This window comes from Saimiri boliviensis, chromosome 6, assembly GCF_048565385.1.
Source record: "Saimiri boliviensis isolate mSaiBol1 chromosome 6, mSaiBol1.pri, whole genome shotgun sequence".
Taxonomy (NCBI): Eukaryota; Metazoa; Chordata; class Mammalia; order Primates; family Cebidae; genus Saimiri; species Saimiri boliviensis.
In genome coordinates this window covers 54563600-54586023 of record NC_133454.1, presented here as the reverse complement: position 1 = coordinate 54586023, position 22424 = coordinate 54563600, and the positions used below count along the sequence as shown (strand labels likewise).

The 22424-nt window shown below is 48.2% G+C and overlaps 1 protein-coding gene and 1 pseudogene across 1 annotated transcript; one reads left to right on the top strand and one right to left on the bottom strand.

The window, feature by feature from the left end:
* Positions 1 to 3075: 3075 nt before the first annotated feature.
* Positions 3076 to 4524, top strand: LOC101027931 (keratin, type II cytoskeletal 8 pseudogene; annotated as a pseudogene).
* A 5451-nt stretch (positions 4525 to 9975) lies between these two features.
* FOXR1 (forkhead box R1) lies at positions 9976 to 22300 on the bottom strand. The gene is made up of 6 exons (XM_003923619.3): positions 22066 to 22300; positions 12770 to 12844; positions 12419 to 12666; positions 11957 to 12183; positions 10842 to 11083; positions 9976 to 10055 (listed from the first exon to the last, which is right to left on the bottom strand). The coding sequence occupies exons 1-6, from the start codon at positions 22124 to 22126 to the stop codon at positions 10027 to 10029; spliced, it is 882 nt and encodes a 293-aa protein (XP_003923668.1). The 5' UTR covers positions 22127 to 22300; the 3' UTR covers positions 9976 to 10026.
* Between the last annotated feature and the right edge of the window lie 124 nt (positions 22301 to 22424).

The window sequence follows — 22424 nt, the reverse complement described above, 5'->3', positions numbered from 1 at the left end:
GGGATTACAGGTGTAAGTCACTGTGCCTGGCCTAGGGTGAGTTATTCTTGACACTCCCTTTTACTCAACCCCACCCCAACATCTACCATGCAAAAGTCGTCTTATTCATTGGACTTCTAATATGTTTAAAGTCTGTCCCCATTTCAGGGTCTTGCCGTGTTGCCCAGGGTGGAGTGCAGTGGTTATTCACAGGTGCCAACCTACTACTGATCGGCATGGGAGCTTTGGAGTTTTTAAAAAAAAATTTTAAGCCAGTCAAATTTAGCAGGGGGGGTTGTATACCAACTTTAGTGACATTAATGTTATTAAATTCTAATAACCCACTACCATCAGACCAGCCCAACCTGAGAGTTTGGACCTGCTCCATTTCTGACCTGGGCTGCTTCACCCCTCCATAAGGGTGGTCACCTGGAGGGGTGACCTGGATGGTCCCCTGTCCTGGGAGGTTACCATATTGATACTGAGCTTAGTGCAAACACCCAAACTGCATAATGCATTACAGTCAAATTCCTGGGCTCAAGGGATCCTCCCAACTAAGCCTCCTGAGTAGCAACAACCATAGCGTATGCCAGTGCACCCAGCTGTCTTCCTTTTTTTTTTTTTCTACTTTTTGTGGAGAACGAGGTCTCACTATATTGCCCAGGCAGGTCTCGAACTCCTGGGCTCAAGCTATCCTCCCCCACTGCCTCCCTAAGAGCTGGGATTACAGGCATGAGCCACAGTGCCCAGCTTTTATTTTTTTCTTGAGATGGAGTCTTGCTTAGTGTCCAAGCTGGAGTGCAGTAGTGCGATCTTGACTCACTGCCACCACCATCTCCCACGTTCAAGTGATTCTTCTGTCTCAGCCTCCTGAGTAGCTGGGATTACAGGTACCTGCCATCATGCCAGGCTAATTTTTATATTTTAGTAAAGATGGGGTTTCGGCCGGGCGCGGTGGCTCAAGCCTGTAATCCCAGCACTTTGGGAGGCCGAGGCGGGTGGATCACGAGGTCAAGAGATCGAGACCATCTTGGTCAACATGGTGAAACCCCGTCTCTACTAAAAATACAAAAAATTAGCTGGGCATGGTGGCGCGTGCCTGTAATCCCAGCTACTCAGGAGGCTGAGGCAGGAGAATTGCCTGAACCCAGGAGGCGGAGGTTGCGGTGAGCCGAGATCGCGCCATTGCACTCCAGCCTGGGTAACAAGAGCGAAACTCTGTCTCAAAAAAAAAAAAGATGGGGTTTCACCAGGTTGGCCAGACTGGTCTTGAACTCCTGACCTCAGGTGATCTGCCTGCTTCGGCCTCCCAAAGTGCTAGGATTACAGGCATGAGTCACTGTACCTGGTCTCCTTTAAAAAAAAAAAAAAACAATTTCTACATAAATATATTTTATAGAGACAAGGTCTTGCTATGTTGCCCAGGCTGGTCTTGAACTCCTGGGCTCAGAGGATCCTCCAACCTCAGCCTCCCAAAGTGCTGGGATTACACCACACCCAGCCTTTCTTACATTCTTTTAAACTTAGTGCATACCTCATTTCAATTCTCCTCCTCTCTTGCTCGGATTCACGTAAAATCATTCGAACTGGTTTCTAAGTGTCTGCTCTATTCTGCTCTGTACATCTTCCTTACTGTAGTCTTAAGAAAATCTCTATAATGACTTTTCTTTTTTCTTTTTTTTTTTTTTTGAGACGGAGTTTCGCTCTTGTTACCCAGGCTGGAGTGCAATGGCGCGATCTCGGCTCACCACAACTTCCGTCTCCTGGGTTCAAGCAATTCTCCTGCCTCAGCCTCCCGAGTAGCTTGGACTATAGGTGTGTGCCACCATGCCCAGCTAATTTTTGTATTTTTAGTAGAGATGGGGTTTCACCATGTTGACCAGGATGGTCTCGATCTCTTGACCTCGTGATCCACCCGTCTCAGCCTCCCAAAGTGCTGGGATTATAGGCGTGAGCCACCTCGCCTGGGCTTATGATGACTTTTCTAATTAATACCTCTAATTTCAGGACAAATCTAAACTTAACTCAACAAGCCATTCAAAGCCTTTTACATGATTCCCAACTTCCTTGGGTCTCCCTTCCCTATCCACTGCCCCACTTGAATCCCTCCTCCAGGCAATTCCAATAGTTCTTTTTTTTTTTTTTTTTTTTTTTTTTTTGAGATGGAGTTTCGCTCTTGTTACCCAGGCTGGAGTGCAATGGCGCGATCTTGGCTCACCGCAACCTCCGCCTCCTGGGTTCAGGCAATTCTCCTGCCTCAGCCTCCTGAGTAGCTGGGATTACAGGCATGCGCCACCATGCCCAGCTAATTTTTTGTATTTTTAGTAGAGACGGGGTTTCACCATGTTGACCAGGTTGGTCTCGATCTCTCGATCTCGTGATCCACCCGCCTCGGCCTCCCAAAGTGCTGGGATTACAGGCTTGAGCCACCGCGCCCGGCCCCAATTCCAATAGTTCTATTCCTCCTATGAACTACAGCATCTTCAGCTCCTCTGCCTGGAATTTACATCTTTCCAAAACTACCTCACAAATTTTCTATTATATAAGGCTCTGAAATATGAACTAGAAGTAATTTCAGTGAAGCTGATGACTTTATCTGGCATATGGTAAGCTCTGAATCAATGTTTATTGAAAGAATAAAATGTCACCCCTTTGTGAAGCCTTTCAGAGTTGTCCTTGAAGGATTAATTTCTCAACTCCAAGGTCCTTTGTTCATCCTGTCATCGTTTTTGTCTAGTAGTCAGTTGAAAACCAATCATGGAAAAGCTCCTCAAGTGCAGGGATTGTGTTCTATTCATGCCTGACTCTTAATGAACAGATGGTGGTCCTCTATGTATCCTTGTCAAATTAAGTAAAAAACGTCAAAACTCAGGCACCCTAAGGTTAAGATGCCCTTTAGTGGTGGGAGTAGTGTACGCAAGGAGCCCAGAGAGCATGAAGCTAACAGCCTAATTAGTAGTATCAAGCTACCGAATGGGATCATGGGTAACTTGAAAATTCCTTAAAAATTGTTAAAAATTTCCGAAGCAGCAGCTTCTCCATTCCTTCGGGAATCTCCACTGGTTCAGCCCGCCTGCCTCCACTTCTGCCTCCACCATGTCCATCAGGGTGACCCGGAAGTCCTACAAGGTGTTCACCTCTAGCCCCCTGGCCTTTGGCAGCCACTCCTACACTAGTGGGCCCGGTGCCCGCATCAGCTCCTCGAGCTTCTCCCAAGTGGGCAGCAGCAGCTTCCAGGGTGGCCTGGGTGCAGGCTATGGTGGGGCCAGCGGCATGGGCATGGGAGGCATCACTGCTGTCACGGTCAACCAGAGCCTGCTGAGCCCCCTTAACATGGAAGTGGACCCCAACAACCAGACCGTGCACACTTAGAAGGAGCACATCAAGACCCTCAACAAGTTTGCCTCCTTCATCAACAAGGTACGGTTCCTGGAGCAGCAGAACAAGATGCTGGAGACCGGGTGGATCCTCCTGCAGCAGCAGAAGATGGCTGGGAGCAACATGGACAACACGTTTGAGAGCTACATCAACAACCTTAGGTGGCAGCTGGAGATTCAGTGCCAGGAGAGGCTGAAGCTGGAGGCAGAGCTTGGCAACATGCAGGGGCTGGTGGAGGACTTCAAAACAAGTATAAGGATGAGATCAATAAGTGTACAGAGACGGAGAATGAATTTGTCCTCTCAGGAAGGATGTGGATGAAGCTTACATGAACAAGGTAGAGCTGGAGTCTCGCCTGGAAGGACTGACTGACAGGATCAACTTCTCAGGCAGCTGTATGAAGAGAAGATCCAGGAGCTGCAGTCCCAGATCTCAGACACATCTGTGGTGCTATCCATGGACAACAGCTGCTCCCTGGACATGGATAGCACCATTGCTGAGGTCAAGGCACAGTACAAGGAGATTGCCAACCGCAACTGGGCTGAGGCAGACAACATATACCAGATTAAGTATGAGGAGCTGCAGACACAGGCTGGGAAGCATGGGGATGATCTGCAGCGTACAAAGACTGAGATCCCTGAGATGAACCAGAACATCAGCTGGCTTCAGGCTGAGACTGAGGGCCTCAAAGGCCAGAGGGCTTCCCTGGAGGCCGCCATCACAGATGCTGAGCAGTGCATGGAGCTGGCCATTATGGATGCTCATGCCAAGCAGGAGGAGCTGGAGGCCATCCTGCAGCGGGCCAAGCAGGACACGGCGCTGCAGCTGCATGAGTACCAGAAGCTGATGAATGTCAAGCTGGCCCTGGACATCGAGATTGCCACCTACCATAAGCTGCTGGAGGGCTAGGAAAGCTGGCTGGCATATGGGATGCAGAAAATGAGTATCCATACAAAGACCAGCAGCGGCTATGCAGGTGGTCTGAGTTCAGCCTATGCGGGCCTCACAAGCCCCAGCCTCAGCTATGGCCTGGGCTCCAGCTTTGGCTCTGGCACAGGCTCCAGCTCCTTCAGCCACACCAGCACCACCAAGGCCGTGGTTGTGAAAAAGATTGAGACCTGCCATGGGAGGCTGGTGTCCGAGTCCTCTGACGTCCTGCTGAAGTGAACAGCTGCGGCAGCCCCTCCCAGCCTGCCCCTCCTGAGGCTGCCCCAGAGCCCAGGAGGGAGGCCCCTGTGCAGGGAGCGCAGGGAACAGGTGACCCACCTGAAGCTCAGCCCTAGCCCTGAGCCCACTTGCGGGGAGTTTACTGCTGGGGAAGCCCTTGCCCAGGCCTCCAGCTGCAAAACAATTCAATTGCCTTTTTTTTTTTTTTGGTCCAAAATAAAAACTCAGCTAGCTCTGAAAAAAAAATTGTTAAAAATTTCCTTTATTGGGCCGGGCGCGGTGGCTCAAGCCTGTAATTCCAGCACTTTGGGAGGCCGAGGCAGGTGGATCACGAGGTCAAGAGATCGAGACCATCCTGGTCAACATGGTGAAACCCCGTCTCTACTAAAAATACAAAAAATTAGCTGGGCATGGTGGCACATGCCTGTAATCCCAGCTACTCAGGAGGCTGAGGCAGGAGAATTGCCTGAACCCAGGAGGTGGAGGTTGCGGTGAGCTGAGATCGTGCCATTGCACTCCAGCCTGGGTAACAAGAGTGAAACTCTTTCTCAAAAAAAAAAAAAAAAATTCCTTTATTAAAAATTGTTGGCCAGATGCGGTGGTTCATGCCTGTAATCCTAGCACTTTGGGAGGCCGTGGTGGGTGGATCACTTGAGACTTGAGGTCAAGAGATTGAGACCAGCCTGGCCAACATGGCGAAACGTGGTCTCTACTAAAAATACAAAAATTAGCTGGGTGTGTTGGTGCTCACCTATAGTGCCAGCTACCTGGAGACTGAAGCATGAGAACTGCTTGAACCTGGGAGGTGGAAGTTGCAGTGAGCCAAGATTGTGGCACTGTACTCTAGCCTGGGTGACAGAGTAACACCCTGTATCAAAAAAAAAAAAAAACTGTAGGCCAGACACGGTCGCTCACACCTGTAATCCCAGTGGGCAAATTGCTTGAGCTCAGGAGTTTGAGACAAGCCTGGGCCATGTGAGGAAACCTCATCTCTACTAAAAAAAAAAAAAAATTTAGCCAGGCCTGATGGGACATGTCTGTGGTCCCAGCCACCAGGGAGGCTGAGACAAGATGATTGCTTGAGCCTGGGAGGCAGAGGTTGTAGTGAGCTGAGATCTTGCCACTGCATTCCAGCCTGGGTAATAGAGTGAGACTCAGTTTCAAAAAAAAAAAAAAGAAAGAAAAAATTTTTAAAGCAATTTCTTGTTGTAAAATACAAACACTGTACAGAGGCTATAAATAAATCATTGCCCCATTTATGTTGCCTACCTAGTCCTCAAAGATGGCCATTGCTGTTTTTTTTTTTTTTTTTTTTTTGGCGAAGTGGGGGAGGGTGGGCACCATTGCTGTTTGACACCTATATTCTTCAAGATGTTTTCTGTGTTTAGACTTCACATTTATATAAATGAACATAATTTCTGCCATATTCAGAATAATTTTGAACACTGTTCTGCTACTTTTTTAACTCCCAAAAATGTATTGTGGATATCTATGTCAGTACATAGAGCATGATATTAAGTGCTATCTATATACTGATGATTCTCAGTGTATTTACATTTTCAGCTCAGACTTCTCTTCTGAACTCCAGACATACAACTATCTACCTGGCACTGACATAACCACCCTGATGTCTCACAGATTCCCTTTTTTTTCCCCCCAAGATGGAGTCTTGCTGTGTCACCCAGGCTGGAGTGCAGTGGCACAATCTCAACTCACTGCAACCTCTGCCTCCTAGGTTCAAGCGATTCTCCTGTCTCAGCCTCCTGAGTAGCTGGGATTACAGGCACCTGCCCCCATGCCCAACTAATTTTTGTATTTTTAGTAGAGATGAGGTTTCATCATGTTGGCTAGGCTGGTCTCAAACTCCTGACCTCAAGTGATCCTTCCACCTCGGCCTCCCAAAGTGCTGGCATTAGAGGTGTGAGCCACGATGCCTGACCTCACATATTCCTTTTTTTAAATTGGAGACAGGATCTTACTCTGTCACTACTCAGGCTGGAGTGCAGTGGCACAATTATGACTCACTGAAGCCTTGCCTCCATGGGCGCAAGCAATCTTCCCACCTTAACCTCCCAAGTAGCTGGGACCACAGGCACATACCACCACCCCCAGCTATTTTTTTATATTTTATAGAGAGGAGGTCTCACCATGTTGCCCATGCTGGTTTCCAACTCCTGGGCTCAAGTGACCCACCCACCTCTGCCTCCCCAAGTGCTGGGATTACAGGTGTGAGCCATTGTGCCTGGCCTTGTCTCACAGATACTAAACACAGAATGGCTTAAACCTGCTACTCCTGCAGGCTGCTTCTCCTCACCATTCACCTATTTTCTGCAGCCAAAAACCTCAGAGTCATTCTTGTCTTCTCCTCCTGCAATCAATCCTATTGACTTGTTTTTTCTACCTCTGCGACATATCATCAAATTGTTCTTCTGTCTTCATCTCTACTGCCACTAATACTCCAGCTGGCCTGATTTATCACAGTCACCTCCTCATGGGTCTTCCTGCTTCCATGTTGGCTTCCCTCGGACAAGCCACTTTCATGAGTGGCTAATTGTGATTAACAACAATGACAACAAACAGGTTATGTCAGTTACTTCAATTACTTTCTACTGTATTTGAAAAAAATCCAAATCCCCTGTCATCGCCTAGAAAAATATACCTGGTCTAGTCCCTGCCCCTCTCCCAGTTTCACCTTGGACCTTTCTGCCCTCGTTTAGTGTATTCTGTCTTCCATGGTTTCAGCCCCATTTTCTCAAAAGGCCAAGATGTGTTTCTACCTCCAGGGCTTTGTCCAGTCCAATGCCTCTATTAGAATGCTTTTCCTTCCCATTCTTCAGCCTGGCTAACTTCTCCCCATACTATAGGTCTTGGTTAAAATGTCACTTTTTTTTTTTTTTTTTTGTGAGACGGAGTTTCGCTCTTGTTACCCAGGCTGGAGTGCAATGGCACGATCTCGGCTCACCGCAACCTCCGCCTCCTGGGTTCAGGCAATTCTCCTGCCTCAGCCTCCCGAGTAGCTGGGATTACCGGCATGCGCCACCATGCTCAGCTAATTTTTTGTATTTTTAGTAGAGACGGGGTTTCACCATGTTGACCAGGATGGTCTCGATCTCTTGACCTTGTGATCCGCCCGCCTTGGCCTCCCAAAGTGCTAGGATTACAGGCTTGAGCCACCGCGCCCGGCTTTTTTTTTTTGAGTTGGAGTCTTGCTCTGTTGCCCAGGCTGGAGTGCAATGGCACAATCTCAGCTCACTTCAACTTCCACCTCCTGGGTTCAAGCAATTCTCCTGCCTCAGCCTCCCAAGTAGTTGGGATCACAGGCGCCTGCCACCATGCCTTGCTAATTTTTGTATTTTTAGTAGATATAGGGTTCCACCATGTTGATCAGGCTGGTCTCGAACTCTTGACCTCAGGTGATGCACCTGCCTCTACCTCCGAAAGTCCTGGGATTACAGGGGTGAGCCACTGTGCCCAGTCTAAAATGCCACTTTCTTAGAAAGGGTCCTCTCTGATCTTCCCTCCAATCTACCTTAGATACCAATATTGCTTTCTCTCACAATAACCCAATCTTTTTTGTTTTTGAGACAGAGCGTCACTGTCACCCAGGCTGGAGCTCAATGGCATCATCTCAGCTCCCTGTAACCTCCACCTGCCAGGTTCAAGCAATTCTCCTGCCTCAGTCTCGTTGAGTAGCTGGGATTCCAAGCACCCACCATCATGCCCAGCTAATTTATGTATTTTTGTAGAGATGGGGTTTCACTATGTTGGTCAGGCTGGTCTTGAACTTCTGACTTCAGGTGATCTGTCTGCTTCAGCCTCTCAGAGTGCTGGGATTACAGGTGTGAACCACCAAGACCAGCCAATAACCCAATCTTTACGTAATATTTATTACCATTAGTGTTTTGGTTTAGTATCTTTTCATCTAGACTGAAAACTGTGAGGAACCAGTTGAGTTTCTTTGCTGTATCCCTAACACCTGGCAAGGTTCTAGTATAGTGAAAATGCTTAACACTAAGAAGTCCAGGCGTGGTGGCTCACGCCTGTAATCCCAATGGTTTGAGAGGCTGAGGTGGGTGGATTGCTTGACCTCAGGAGTACAAGACCAGCCTGGGCAACATGGTGAAACACCATCTCTACTAAAAATACAAAAATTAGCAGGATGTGATGGCACATGCCTGTGGTCCCAGCTACTTAGGGGGCTGAGGTGGGAGAATCACTTGAACCTGGGAGGTAGAGGTTGTGGTAAGCAGGATTGCCATTCTGTCTCAAAAAAAAAAAAAAAAAAGATTACGCCTACGCCTGTAATCCCAGCACTTTGGGAGGCTGAGACAGGCAGATCATGAGGTCAAGAGTTCAAGACCAGCCTGACCAACATGGTGAAACCCCATCTCTACTAAAAATACAGAAATTAGCTGGGGGTGGTGGTACACACACCTGTAATCCCAGCTACTTGGGAGGCTGAGGAAGAAGAACCACAAAAACAAACAAAAATTTATTAATTGATAAGTGAAAACTAGGTACAAGTATAGGAATTTATTAGAGACCAAAGTGGGCAAAGGCAGATTTTTATCAGTCCCTTTTTCCCCAAAGGCTGTATTTTGTACTTTCCTTCTGATTTGTTGCATTTTGGATCCACTTGCAACTTAAACCTGATGTTGGCCAGGTGTTACTCTCGCTTGTATTCTAGCACTGTGGGAGGCCAAGGCAGATGGATTGCCAGGGCTCAGAAGTTTGAGACCAGCTTGGGCCATGTGATGAAACCCTGTCTCTACTAAAATACAAAAATTAGCCAGGTGTGGTGGTGCACACCTGTAGGCCCAGCTACTGGGAGGCTGAGGCAGGACAATCACTTGAACCTGGGAGGCAGAAGTTGCAGTGAGCTGAGTGAGCTGAGATGGCTCCATTACACTCCAGCCTGGGCAACAGAATAAGACTCCATCTCAAAAAACCCAAGAACAAAAGCAAAAAAAAACAAAACAAAACAAAACAAAACTCCTGAGGTGTTAACAAGAATGTGGACATCGATGAGGTTGTATACAAAGTGCAGATGAGGTAGACAAATTGAGGCCAAAGCAGATTTGTATTTTTAGTAGAGACGGGTTCACCATGTTGGTCAGGCTAGTCTTGAACTCTTGACCACAGGTGATCCACCCACCTCAGCCTCCCAAAGTGCTGGGATTACAGGTGTGAGCCACCGCGCCCAGCCAAGATTATCTTCATAACCTAGAAAAATGGAAATGGCTCCAAGATGCTTTAGAAGGCTGCACATTTTCCTCCTTTGAGGCAAGAAAAGTAGACTCCCTTTGCTGCACAGCAGGCACCTGCCCCATTGCCTCAGGAGCATCTGTCAGCTGAAGGCATCCCATCTCCAACCTTGGAGTTGAACTCCACCTCCACCCTTAACCCCATCCTCAGAGACCCCACCTCCACAGACACACACACACACAGAAGGCTGCTGAGGGTAAATTTAATAAAGAATTAGTTGGCTCTCACTTCTTGGGGTTAGAGGTCAAAGAGAAAGGGCATCACATCTGTAAGAAAAGGAGAGAGTTCAGGAGTTTATGCTTCACAGTTGCTGTTTCCTAGGCCTGGGATGCTCTCTCACAGCAGGTGATCTGCTTCTCTCACTCATGGCTCAAATGCCACCTCTTCTCTAAAGCGTCCCTGCACTGCTCCAGGGAAAGTATAAGTCCTCTTTGCACATAACCTCTATTACTGTACTTCTCACATTGTGTGCTCACTGTTGCCTAGGCTGCTGGGCTTGGTAAGGCCAGTTGCACCTTAGTTGTTTGCCCATGGATTCTTGCCACATTACCTCCCACACTGGTGGGGGAGGTCTCATCTTAGGCAGGCATCACCTGAGGGTCTCAGATCACTGCTAATCTGTTTCTTTTTTTTCTTTTTCTTTTTTTTTTTTGAGACAGAGTCTCAGTCTGTTGCCCAGGCTGGAGTGGAGTGATGCAATCTCAGCTCACTGCAACCTCCACCTGCCAGGTTCAAGCAATTCTCCTGCCTCAGCCTCCCAAGTAACTGGGACTAACAGTGTGCACCACCATGCCCAGCTAATTTTTTGTATTTTCAGTAGAGATGGGATTTTACTGTGCTGGCCAGGCTGGTCCCAAACTCCTGGCCTCAGGTGATCCATCCACCTCAGCCTCCCAAAGGGCTGGGATTACAGGCGTGAGCCACTGTACCCCACTTTATTTGTTTTCTACAGAAGATGCCCCCCATGGTGTGACCCAGGCTTCCACACTCAGCTTTGGGTCAGGAACTTCAGGTCTCCTCCCCTTGGGCCCACGCACAACAAGGCTTCACACCTGGCTGGCTCATGCACTGTTGGATACTTTCCAGTCGAGTGGAAGCCAAGGCTCGGGCCTCCTCCACAAAGCGGCGGTGTCCCTCCTCGGTCAACTTCCAGAGGCAAGATCGAGGCCTTGTGCTGGCCCCACCCTGCATGCTGCTGACAGGCACTTTCTCAAAGCTGTCTCGGAAACAGAGATTGTGACGGACGGTATTCTTCCAGCCTTCCGGGGCCGTCCGGAAAAAGGGGAAGTGCTTTCTGTGGACAGGGAGGAGAGGTAAGGAAAGGCATGATATGTTTGGGGAATGCCCTTTTCTGGAGCATGTTCTACCCAGGGGCAAGGGGCCTCAGCCCTTCTCTCCAGGGGGATAGTTGCCAAGTTGGCCTGGAGCTGCTCTTTGCTGACTGAGCACATGGCAAAGCATCCACATGGTGCATGGCTCAACTGAGCCCTCCCTCCGAGGGCCTAGGGCTTGGACCACAGCATGAACAAAGCAGAATCAGGCCAAGCAGCTCCTGTAAGAGGAATCTTGGTTGAGGATGGACCATTTGAGGATTTGTATCCTGAGACATGAGGCACTTCTCCTAACACTGGGAAAGAGCCCAAGAAACTCCCTCCCTCATACTCCTGTGCGCAGAACTATCTGAGCTAAATGGAAAACCCTTTTCAACTAAGCTCCCTGGCCCCTGGGGGTGCAGGGAGCTGTGCCAGGCAGTCCAGTTCTAGCAGAGGCAGGTGGGGAACTGTTGGGGAAACCTGACTTTAGACTGGCTGATCATCAGAGGGATGGGGGGAAACTGTTACCTGACCCAGGTGAATTTATATCTTAAAAGAGAACTATACCCAAAGAGCACTGAAAACTAATTAAAAAAAAAAAAAAAAAAAAAAGGACAACAAAAAAAAGAACAAAAGCCATAAAAGGTTGGAGGATGTTTTCAATGTGAAAGGGGGTGGGAATGGATATGTTCTTGTACATATGTGGGGACAAAGGAGCCTGGGAAAAGGGAACTGGGAACATGCTCCTCCTCTCAGACCCAGATAGGGAACCCAGAGCCTGGGATGGATTGGAAGGCATCAGCCCGGGGCCCTGGCCCCCACTTCCCCCTCCTCACAGGGCCCCCGGCACATACCGAGTGAAACTGTAGATCTGTTGCACGTTGAGGCCACAGGGGGAACTGTTTCTTAATGCCAGGGCAATTAGGTGGAAGTAATTGAGAGGGGGCCGGGACCAGAGCCTCCCTGCCTGGCTGTTGGCTTGCCGAAGCCTCCGACTCTGGAGGGGGGCCCTTTTGTGAGGGGATGGGAGAGCCACAGAGGAGCTGTCTTCCTGGTCCTGAGCCTCCTCCTCTTCTGTGAGCTAGAGGAGCACAGAGTAGGAACTGGTCCTGACTCCTCGGCCTCTACTCCAGGGTGCAGTGGCAAGAAGGGGGGTGGTCTAGGGCCACCATCTGGGCTTCTCCCCAACCCAAGCATGTAGGTAGTTTCTAAACCCATTCACCTTTTGCTATGGCTTAGAGAGCAGAACTGTGACAGCTCTTCCCATGCCCCTTACCTACTGCCCAAGTCCGGCTCCCACCCCCAGAAATCCATACCTCCCAGATGCTGGGGGAAAAGGCAAACCGCTTCCGAGGGGGCGACCACTCGCTGGAGGACCGGGACAGCGATTCCACCCCTGTGGGCTCTGAGCAGCTGACATCTTCCTCCTTCTGGAATGACTGAGAGGAGGGGAGTGTGCTTGTCAGATCCTCCCTCTTCGTAAGTCCTGGGACCTCCAGCTTTCCAGGGGGATACACGATGTTAGGGTTTACCCACATCCACAGGTTGGGCTCATAATCTGGACCTGTGCAGAACAAAAGGAGATTGTATGCCACAGCCCACTGGCTTTGGGTGCCCCCAGTCTCCAGCCCAGGCCACAGAAACACATCAGAGAACTCAATACTTACCATCCTTATCAGGGTTGGGTTTTTTCTCTAGAGGTAATTTTGGTGGCTTAACAATTCGGAGTTTATACCTGGCAACTGGCAAAAAGAAAGAAAGTCAAACATCCTAGGATATCCCTTTGTGACCCTAGGATTCCAGACCTTAAGGCTTCTCTGAGAGAAGGTTGTGGACCCTGCCTGGAGAGTTTACATCATATTCTACCGGTTTTCCCTTTACCTCTCTGACGTTCTCATTCCCCTCTGCATTCGTTTCTTCTCACTCTACATATAGCATCCCTGAATGATCTCAAGCATGCCTGTGGCTTCCGTTAACACCTATAAAAATGTAGAGCTCTCAAATTTTCACCTCTAGCCTAGCCTTCTGTGCTAAACTTTAAGGAGAACTACCTACTGGATATCTTTACTTGGGTAGCCCACAGGCACTTCAAACTTGTTTCTAAAACTGAATTCCATCTTCTTGCTCTTACTTCTGTATTCTTGTTTTCTTTTGAGACAGAGTCTCACTCTGTCGCACACACGGGAGTGCAGTGGTGTGCTCAAGAGATCCTCCCACCTCAGCCTCCCAAGTAGCTGGGACTGCAGGTGCACGCCACTATGTCCAGCTAATCTTTGTATTTTTTATAGAGATGAAGGTCTCGCTATATTGCCTGGCCTGGTCTCAAACCCCTGGGCTCAAGTGATCGTCCTGCCTTGGGCTCCCAGAATTTTGGGATTACAGCTGTGAGCTACCATGCCTGGCCTTCCTGTAATCTTTTTTTTTTTTTTTTTTTTTTTTTTTTGAGAAGAGTTTCGCTCTTGTTACCCAGGCTGGAGTGCAATGGCGCGACCTCGGCTCACCGCAACCTCCGCCTCCTGGGTTCAGGCAATTCTCCTGCCTCAGCCTCCTGAGTAGCTGGGATTACAGGCACACGCCACCATGCCCAGCTAATTTTTTAGATTTTTAGTAGAGACGGGGTTTCACCATGTTGACCAGGATGGTCTCGATCTCTTGACCTTGTGATCCACCCGCCTCGGCCTCCCAAAGTGCTCGGATTACAGGCTTGAGCCACCGCACCCGGTCCTGTAATCTTTTTTTTAACAGCTGGTAATCAATTTATCAAAATAGCTGACTTAAGCATCTGCAATGGTGACTTCCACCTCAACTCCTGGCTCAACTCCTGGAAGTAATCTGCTTAACAATCTCAGAAGGGGCCGATGATATACTTATAGGAGAGCTCAGTAATTAGAGAGGATGCCCATTATGTTGCTAATATTCAACGTAGTACTCAAAAAAGGAAAAAGTAGCAAAAGACATAAAACTTGGGGTTTTTTTTTTTGAGATGGGGTCTTACTTGGTTGCCCGTGCTGGAGGGCAGTGGTGTGACACTGGCTCACTGCAATCTCCACCTCCCAGCTCAAGTAATCCTCCCATATCAGCTCTTAAATAAAGAAAAGACTTGGGCCGGGCGCGGTGGCTCAAGCCTGTAATCCCAGCACTTTGGGAGGCCGAGGCCGGTGGATCACGAGGTCAAGAGATCGAGACCATCCTGGTCAACATGGTGAAACCCCGTCTCTACTAAAAATACAGAAAGTTAGCTGGGCATGGTGGCTCGTGCCTGTAATCCCAGCTACTCAGGAGGCTGAGGCAGGAGAATTGCCTGAACCCAGGAGGCGGAGGTTGCCGTGAGCTGAGATCGCGCCATTGCACTCCAGCCTGGGTAAGGAGAGCGAAACTCCGTCTCAAAAAAAAAAAAAAAGAAAAAAAAGAAAAGACTTGAACAAAGACTCATAATACATACTATTAAGATGCCAGTTACCCTCAAAATTAATCTATATATATATATATATTTTTTTTTTGAAACGGAGTTTCGCTCTTGTTACCCAGGCTGGAGTGCAATGGCACGATCTCGGCTCACCGCAACCTCCGCCTCCTGGGTTCAGGCAATTCTCCTGCCTCAGCCTCCTGAGTAGCTGGGATTACAGGCACGCGCCACCACGCCCAGCTAGTTTTTTGTATTTTTAGTAGAGACGGGGTTTCACAATGTTGACCAGGATGGTCTCGATCTCTCGACCTCGTGATCCACCCGCCTCGGCCTCCCAAAGTGCTGGGATTACAGGCTTGAGCCACCGCGCCCGGCCTAATCTATAATTTTATGCACATATTATAGTACAAAAATTAAAGTCTGGCCAGGTGCAGTGGTGTGTACCTGTAAACCCAGCACTTTGGGAGGCCAAGGCAGGTGAATCACTTGAGGTCAAGAGTTCAAGACCAACCTTACCAACATGGCAAAACTCCATCTCTGCTAAAAGTACAAAAAATTAGCCGGGCGTGGTGATGCGTACCTGTAGTCCCAGCTACTTGGGAGGCTGAGGCAGAAGAATCACTTGAACCTGAGAGGCAGAGGTTGAAGTGAGCTGAGACTGTGCCACTGCACTCCAGCCTGGGTGACAGAGCAAGACTCTCAAAAAGCGAGACTCCTAAGGTTAAAAAAAAAGAAAAAAGAAAAAAAAGCGAGACTCCTTCTCAAAAAAGTTCTACATACTAAAAATCACCATAAGCAAAAAAAAAAAAAAAAAATCAATAGACAGCAAAACTTCAACCCGAATTTCTAGGTTCTCTAATATATAGAGAGCTCCTACAAATCAATATGTAAAAGGCCAACACAAACTTACAAATGGGCAAATAATACGAATCAGCATTCACAAGGAGGGTATAACTGAATGGCTAATAAGGTGCTCAGCACTATTAGTAATAAGAAAAAACACAGTAAGATAATGAAATAACACTTTACATCAATCAAATCAACTAGAATTATAAAGATAGTACAAAGTCTGGAGAAATATGCAAAGGAAATAGAATCTCTTATACTGCAGTTCTGAGTATCAACTGGAACAGCCATTGTTAAGCACAATCAGGTAGGACTACAATGTACTATAGCTTACTGTCTGCTCTTGGATGCATAGATTCAAGTTAATAGAAGAACTTAGATACTAATCAATCTCAAAAAATAAAACAAAGCAAAAATTTTTTAAAAAGGAAAAGAGAAGGCCGGGCGCAGTGGCTCAAGCCTGTAATCCCAGCACTTTGGGAGGCCGAGGCGGGTGGATCACAAGGTCAAGAGATCCAGACCACCCTGGTCAACATGGTGAAACCCGTCTCTACTAAAAATACAAAAAATTAGCTGGGCATGGTGGCGCGTGCCTGTAATCCCAGCTATTCAGGAGGCTGAGGCAGGAGAATTGCCTGAACCCAGGAGGCGGAGGTTGCGGTGAGCCGAGATTGCGCCATTGCACTCCAGCCTGGGTAACAAGAGCGAAACTCCGTCTCAAAAAAAAAAAAAAAAAAAAAAAAAAAAAAAGGAAAAGAGACTAATCAATCTCCATTGTTACCATCATCTACTGGTTTAGCTCCTGACTTACTATCACTCTCCAGTATGACTCCTGCCTTAAATCTTGGCTGTTGGCCAGGTGTGATGGCTCATGTCTATAATCCCAGCACTATAAGAGGCTTAGGCAGGCGGATTGCTTGGGTTCAGGAGTTTGAAATCAGCCTGTGCAACATGGTGAAACCCCATCACTATAAAAAAATACAACGATAACAATAATCTAGCCAAGTGTGGTGGTACGAGCCTGTAGTCCCAGCTACTCAGAAGGCTGAAGTAGAAGGATGGCTTGAGCAGGAAAGGGGAGGCTGCAGTGAGCCACGCTCACGCCATTGCAGTCCAGCTTGGGCAACAAAGCCAGACCTTGTTTCAAAAACAAAAATATGATCTTTGCTATTTATTGAACTCATCTCCGGGAAATCTGACTTCTATTCTACTGTAGACACTCCCTCAGTCATATCCTAAACCAGGCGTCCCCAGACTTTTTACACAGGGGGCCAGTTCGCTGTCCCTCAGACCGTTGGAGGGCCGCCACATACTGTGCTCCTCTCACTGACCACCAATGAAAGAGGTGCCCCTTCCTGAAGTGCGGCGGGGGGGCCGGATAAATGGCCTCAGGGGGCCACATGTGGCCTGTGGGCCGTACTTTGGGGACGCCTGTCCTAAACCAACAACTGCAACCTCTCCGTAACCTCATTTATGCACCATATAAAAAGGCACCACCTTGTGTCTTTCTGGCTTACTCCCTCAACCCCAGCTAAGATCCCACTGAGATCAGAAGTCCACTGAACTATGGTTTTGGCACATTTGTTTGGCAGAGTTGGATTTAGTCAGGGTTGTGGTTTGGCCAACAAAGTGCTCCAAGGAACCTGCATAGTATTTGACCATGGGATTCACGTTAGTTGAATAAGGGTGAACACATCAAGTGACTGAAACAGTGAAAAGGTGATAGGATCAATGGACTGATGATCTCAGTGCAAACCAAAGATAATGTCTCTGTATGTCTGTGTCTTACTTTGGCACAGATACCCCCTGAGCTTTTTCAAGGAAAATGTTCCACAAATCTTCCCCCGTCTTTCCTGTGTCCCTAATTTTTGTCTTTGTTGGGTCATTCTCTTCAGCATGCAAACTTGCTGTTAATTCTCCCATTTTAGGGACCAGGTGCAGTGGCTCATGCTTGTAATTCCAGCCTCTTTTTTTTTTTTTTTTTTGAGACTGAGTTTCGCTCTTGTTGCCCAGGCTGGAGTGCAATGGCGCGACCTCGGCTCACCGCAACCTCCGCCTCCTGGGTTCAGGCAATTCTCCTGCCTCAGCCTCCTGAGTAGCTGGGATTACAGGCACGCACCACCATGCCCAGCTAATTTTTAGTATTTTTAGTAGAGACAGGGTTTCACCATGTTGACCAGGATGGTCTCGATCTCTTGACCTCGTGATCCACCCACCTCGGCCTCCCAAAGTGCTGGGATTACAGGCTTGAGCCACCGCGGCCGGCTCAATTCCAGCCTCTTTTGGAGAGCTGAGGCTAGGAGGATCACTTGAGCCTAGGAGTTTAAGGCTACTCAAGTCTGCAGTGAGCTGTGCTCATGCCACTGCACTCCAGCATGAGGACCAGATGGAGACCCTGTCTCTAAAATACAAAAATAAAGAAAAAAATTCTCCCATCTTGTTTCCTGTTGAGGCATTAACACATTGCTTCTACTTTGTCTCTACTTCTCTTCCTTCCATTCTTTTATTTTTTTAATTTTAATTTTATTTTTTAAAGATGGGGTTTTACTGTGTTGGCAAGGCTGGTCTCAAACTCCTGACCTCAGGTGATCCACCAGCCTCAGCCTCCCAAAGTGCTGGGATTACAGGCGTGAGCCACGGCTTGCCCGTCTTTTATTTATTTATTTTTTTTGAGATGGAGTTTCGCTCTTGTTACCCAGGCTGGAGTGCAATGGCGTGATCTCGGCTCACCAAAACCTCCACCTCCTGGGTTCAGGCAATTCTCCTGCCTCAGCCTCCTGAGTAGCTGGGATTACAGGCATGCACTACCATGCCCAGCTAATTTTTTGTATTTTTAGTAGAGACCGGGTTTCACCATGTTGACCAGTATGGTCTCGATCTCTTGACCTCGTGATCCACCCACCTCCACCTCCCAAAGTGCTGGGATTACAGGTGTGAGCCACCGTGCCCCGCCCCCTTCTTTCATTCTTAAACCCCCCAAAGTCAGGTTTTTCATTCTAACACTTACGAAAACCACTAACCAGGAACCTCTCTTAGTTAAATCCAGTCATCACTTACATTCTATTCATTGACCAACCCCTCCTTGAAAGGCTTTTTCCACTTGGTTTCCAGGACACAACAGACCCCCTAGTTTTGATTCTCAATGGTCTTTTTTGCTCTCCAATCTCTTTACAATGGACTGCCCCTAGGGCTCATTCTTGTTCCTCCTCTATTCTTAACCCTTAAGTTCCACTCATATACCAAAAGACCCAAAATTAACAACTGCAGTCCCCACCTCTCTCCAGAACTCCAAGCTCACCTATCCAACTGCAGACTCAACACTTCTACTTGGATGTCTAAGAATTTCCAGCTCAGCATATCCAGAACAGAACTCCTGATCTTATTTCCTAAACGTGTCTCCCACTCGCAGCACAAGGCAACCTCATCATTCCTCTAGGTCAAAACACTTGGAAAGGCTCATACTCAATTGTCTGTCTTATACACCATATCCAATCCATCAGCATATCTAGCTGGTTCTCCCTGCTATTAACCTGGCCCAATCTACCATCATCTCTTGTCTGGATTACTACTGCAGCCTCCTAGTCTCTGTACATCCATAGTCTACCCGTGACACAACAGCCAGAGTGTTTTTTTCAAATATAGATCATGCAGGACTAGCTGTAAGGTCTTTTAGGCCGGCTGACAGTGCAATGGACACCATGTTAACCTCTGTGACTTGCACTGATACTCCAGATAGGTTCTTGGAAAATCTAAAGTAACTGGAAGACTGAAGAAATGATCAACCTCTGCGGCACCTACTTAACATTGAGATATTATCTATTGTTCCTTATTCCCACCCTAATTGATCAGGCCATAGAACTTTATAACCGATCTTGACCAACCCCTATGACCCCCTCCCAGCTTGCAAAACACTGCCAACTGTAACTTCTGTAACTTTCCACTGCCCACTCCAAACCTATAAAACCAACTCCTATCCCACTGCCTTCAATGATGCCCTTTTTCCGGCCTCAGCCTGCCTGCACCCAGGTGAATAAACAGCCATGTTGTTCACACAAAGCCTGTTTGAGGGGTCTCTTCATTCAGCAAGTGCATTTTAACACTAGCCACATAATCTGTAGGGTCTAGTAAAGAAAACATGGGGCTCCTTGTTGAAAATTAAAAATTTCAAGACAGTGATAGCAGAGTATTAAACCAAATACAGGCACCTAGGCAACTGCATGGGTCACACACTCATGAAGCAGACTCTGAGAGCATGTCACTCCTCTAATCAATTTGGGAGGTAGGAGGATTGCTTGAGTCTAGGAGTTCAAGACCAGCCTGGGCAACATAGAGGGGACCCCCCCCCAACCCTCACAATCTCTACAAATAATAAAAAAGTTAGCCAGTGTGGTGCCCCATGCCTGTGGTTGCAGCTACTTTGAGGACTAAGGTGGGAACACTGCTTGAGCCTAGAGATAATTGTGCCACTGCACTCCAGCCTGAGCAAAAGAGCCCATCTCAAAACCTTAAAACCATTCCTTATCTGACTCAAAGTCAACCCTCAAGTTGTTAGAAGACAGGCATTCCTGCTCTTAACCACACCCTTCAGAGCTCTTTATTTACTGTCAGCCAGCCTTACTGACCTCCTTACCACTTTCCCTTCAAACACCCTCTAGGTGCGCTCCTCCACCTCCCGCCTTTGTAGTCCCAGCTACTTGGGAAGATGAGGCAGGAGAATAGCTTGAACACAGGAGGTGGTGGTTGCAGTGAGCCGAGACCACACCACTGCATTCCAGCCTGGAGACAGAGTGAGACTCCACATCTCAAAAAACAAAACAAAACAAAAGATATGGAGAATTGGCCTCAAGTAACTGTCAACTCTTTGCTCAAATATTATGTTCCCAATTAAATTCAATCCCACAATCTTATTTAAAACTGTAGTTGTGGCCAGGCGTGGTAGCTCATGCCTGTAATCCCAGCACTTTGGGAGGCCAAGGCAGTCAGATCACTTGAGGCCAGGAATTTAAGACCAGCCTTAGGAGGGGCGTGGTGGCTCATGCCTGTAATCCCAGCACTTTGGAGGCCAAGGTGGGCGGATCACCTGAGGTTGGGAGTTCAAGACCAGCCTGGCCAACATGGTGAAATCCTATCTCTACTAAAAATATAAAAATTAGCTGGGCGGGGTGGCACATGCCTGTGATCCCAGCTACTCAGGAGCCTGAGGCACGAGAATCACTTGAACCTGGGAGGTGGAGGGTGCAGTGAGCCGAGATTGTGCCACTGTGACAGAGTGAGATTCCATGTCAAAAACAAAAAAACTGTAGCTGCCACCACTCGCTTCCCCTATTCCTGAGTCTACTTCTCCTGTTCTTTTGCCATCACAGATTATCGCATACTATATGATCTACCTGTTTATTATGTGGATTATGTGTCTGCCCCTGGTAGAATGTAAGGTTCCCTGTCTGTTTTGTCCACTGTGTATCATGAGTGTCTAGATCAGTACCAGGTCAACTGGAGGTGCAAAATACATATTTATTGAATGAAGAAACATGTAAGAATGTCCACTAGCACTAATTATGGTGGCAAAGAGTTGGAAGCAATCTAGGTGTAAAGAAAATTAAAATGTCAAATGTGGGATATGCAGCCCATAGAATACTACAATAACTCCTTGTTCTAGTCTTTTCTTCCTTCTCACTACAGCACTTGACTAGTCTTAAAAAAAAAAAAACAAAAAACTAACAATAATAATCAGAAATAATGAACCAGGCCTAAATTTACCAACCCAGAACAATAGCTCTCAAAACCAATGAATGGAGAAAACAGACGTTAAATGGATTAGGGTTGGTAACGGGAGGGGTGGAGGTAATGGAAGAAGGGGTGGAGACTTAAGGGGCAAAAGGAAGAGTTAAAGCCGGGGGCGGAGGCTCAAGCCTACAATCCGAGCACTTTGGGAGGACGACATTGGCCTGGACAACATGGTGAAACCCTGCCTCTACTAAAAATACAAAAATTAACAGGGAGTGGCGGCGCCCGCCTGCAATCCAGGCTACTCGCGAGGCTGAGGCAAATCGCTTGATACCGGGGGGCGGAGGTTGCAGTGAGCAGAGATGGCGCCACTGCACTCCAGCCTGGGCCACAGAGAGAGACTGCGTATTAAAAAAATAAATTAGAAAAAAAAAAAGAAGAAAATAAAGAGTTAATCCAAGGGCCTTGTAGGCAAAAAGGTACCAGGAATGTGAGGCGTGATTACCTCAACTCTCCACACCTGAGGTCCAAAGAAGAAAAATTAAACCTAAAAGCTCATGATGGTCAACCAAGCATTCGGCAAGTACGGAGAACTTCTAGACGTCAGGCAATATATTAGGAATACAGCCATGGACAAAACGATTAGGCCTGTTTTTTTTTTAAGAGACAGAAAAGTAACTGAAATATACAGTATGGCAAATGGCGACCAGCGCCACGGAGCAAAGACCCAGAAGGGGCCTTGGAACGTTCTAGGAGCCTGGCGGGCGACCTCGAGTTGAAAGCCTCGGTTTTTAGGTGAGACCAGCTGCCCTTGGGGAGATTCCAATTAAGGCAGGAACGAACCCCCCCACCCAACTCCCAAGTGGAGTTCGCGAGTGGGGGCGGGGCGGCGGCGGAGGAGCTAAGCCTGGGCGCCCCCCCAAAGCCTTCCCGTGAGGTGGGGGCAAGGCTGGGAAGCCGCCCCGCCGCCCCCGACCCGCTACTCACGTTTCTGCTCGGCTAAGGGGAGGTGAGATGTGGTGAAGGCCAGAAAGAGCTCATTCCCCATGTCCCAGTCCAGCAGTCCCGGGACCTGGCCATGGAGGCTGGCCCAGAAGTCGAGGTGTTGGAGCTTCACGTCCACCTTCCGGGCGGGCAGAGGCGCTGCGACGAGGAGTGGGGGCGTGGAGTGGGGTCGCGGCGGCGGCTGAGGAGCGACCCTCGCAGGCGCCTCCTCCAATGCGCCGGCTCCTATTGAGTGAGCTTGGCGGCAGCTCAGGTGTGGAGGGGCCCTTTTGACGCCTTTTATCTCCTCAGGACCTCTTGGAGGAACGCCTAAGAGGTCCCTCCTCAACCCTGCCCCTTGC

What these genes read in the sequence shown, in the direction of transcription:
- FOXR1 (XM_003923619.3), bottom strand. Translation starts at nt 22,126, where the DNA reads ATGGGGAATGAGCTCTTTCTGGCCTTCACCACATCTCACCTCCCCTTA. An exon ending in CCCCTTAGCCGAGCAGAAAC is followed by an intron (nt 12,845 to 22,065) that starts GTGAGTAGCGGG and finishes TCTTTTTGCCAG; the next exon opens with TTGCCAGGTATAAACTCCGA. An exon ending in TTTCCCCCAGCATCTGGGAG is followed by an intron (nt 12,184 to 12,418) that starts GTATGGATTTCT and finishes GTGCTCCTCTAG; the next exon opens with CTCACAGAAGAGGAGGAGGC.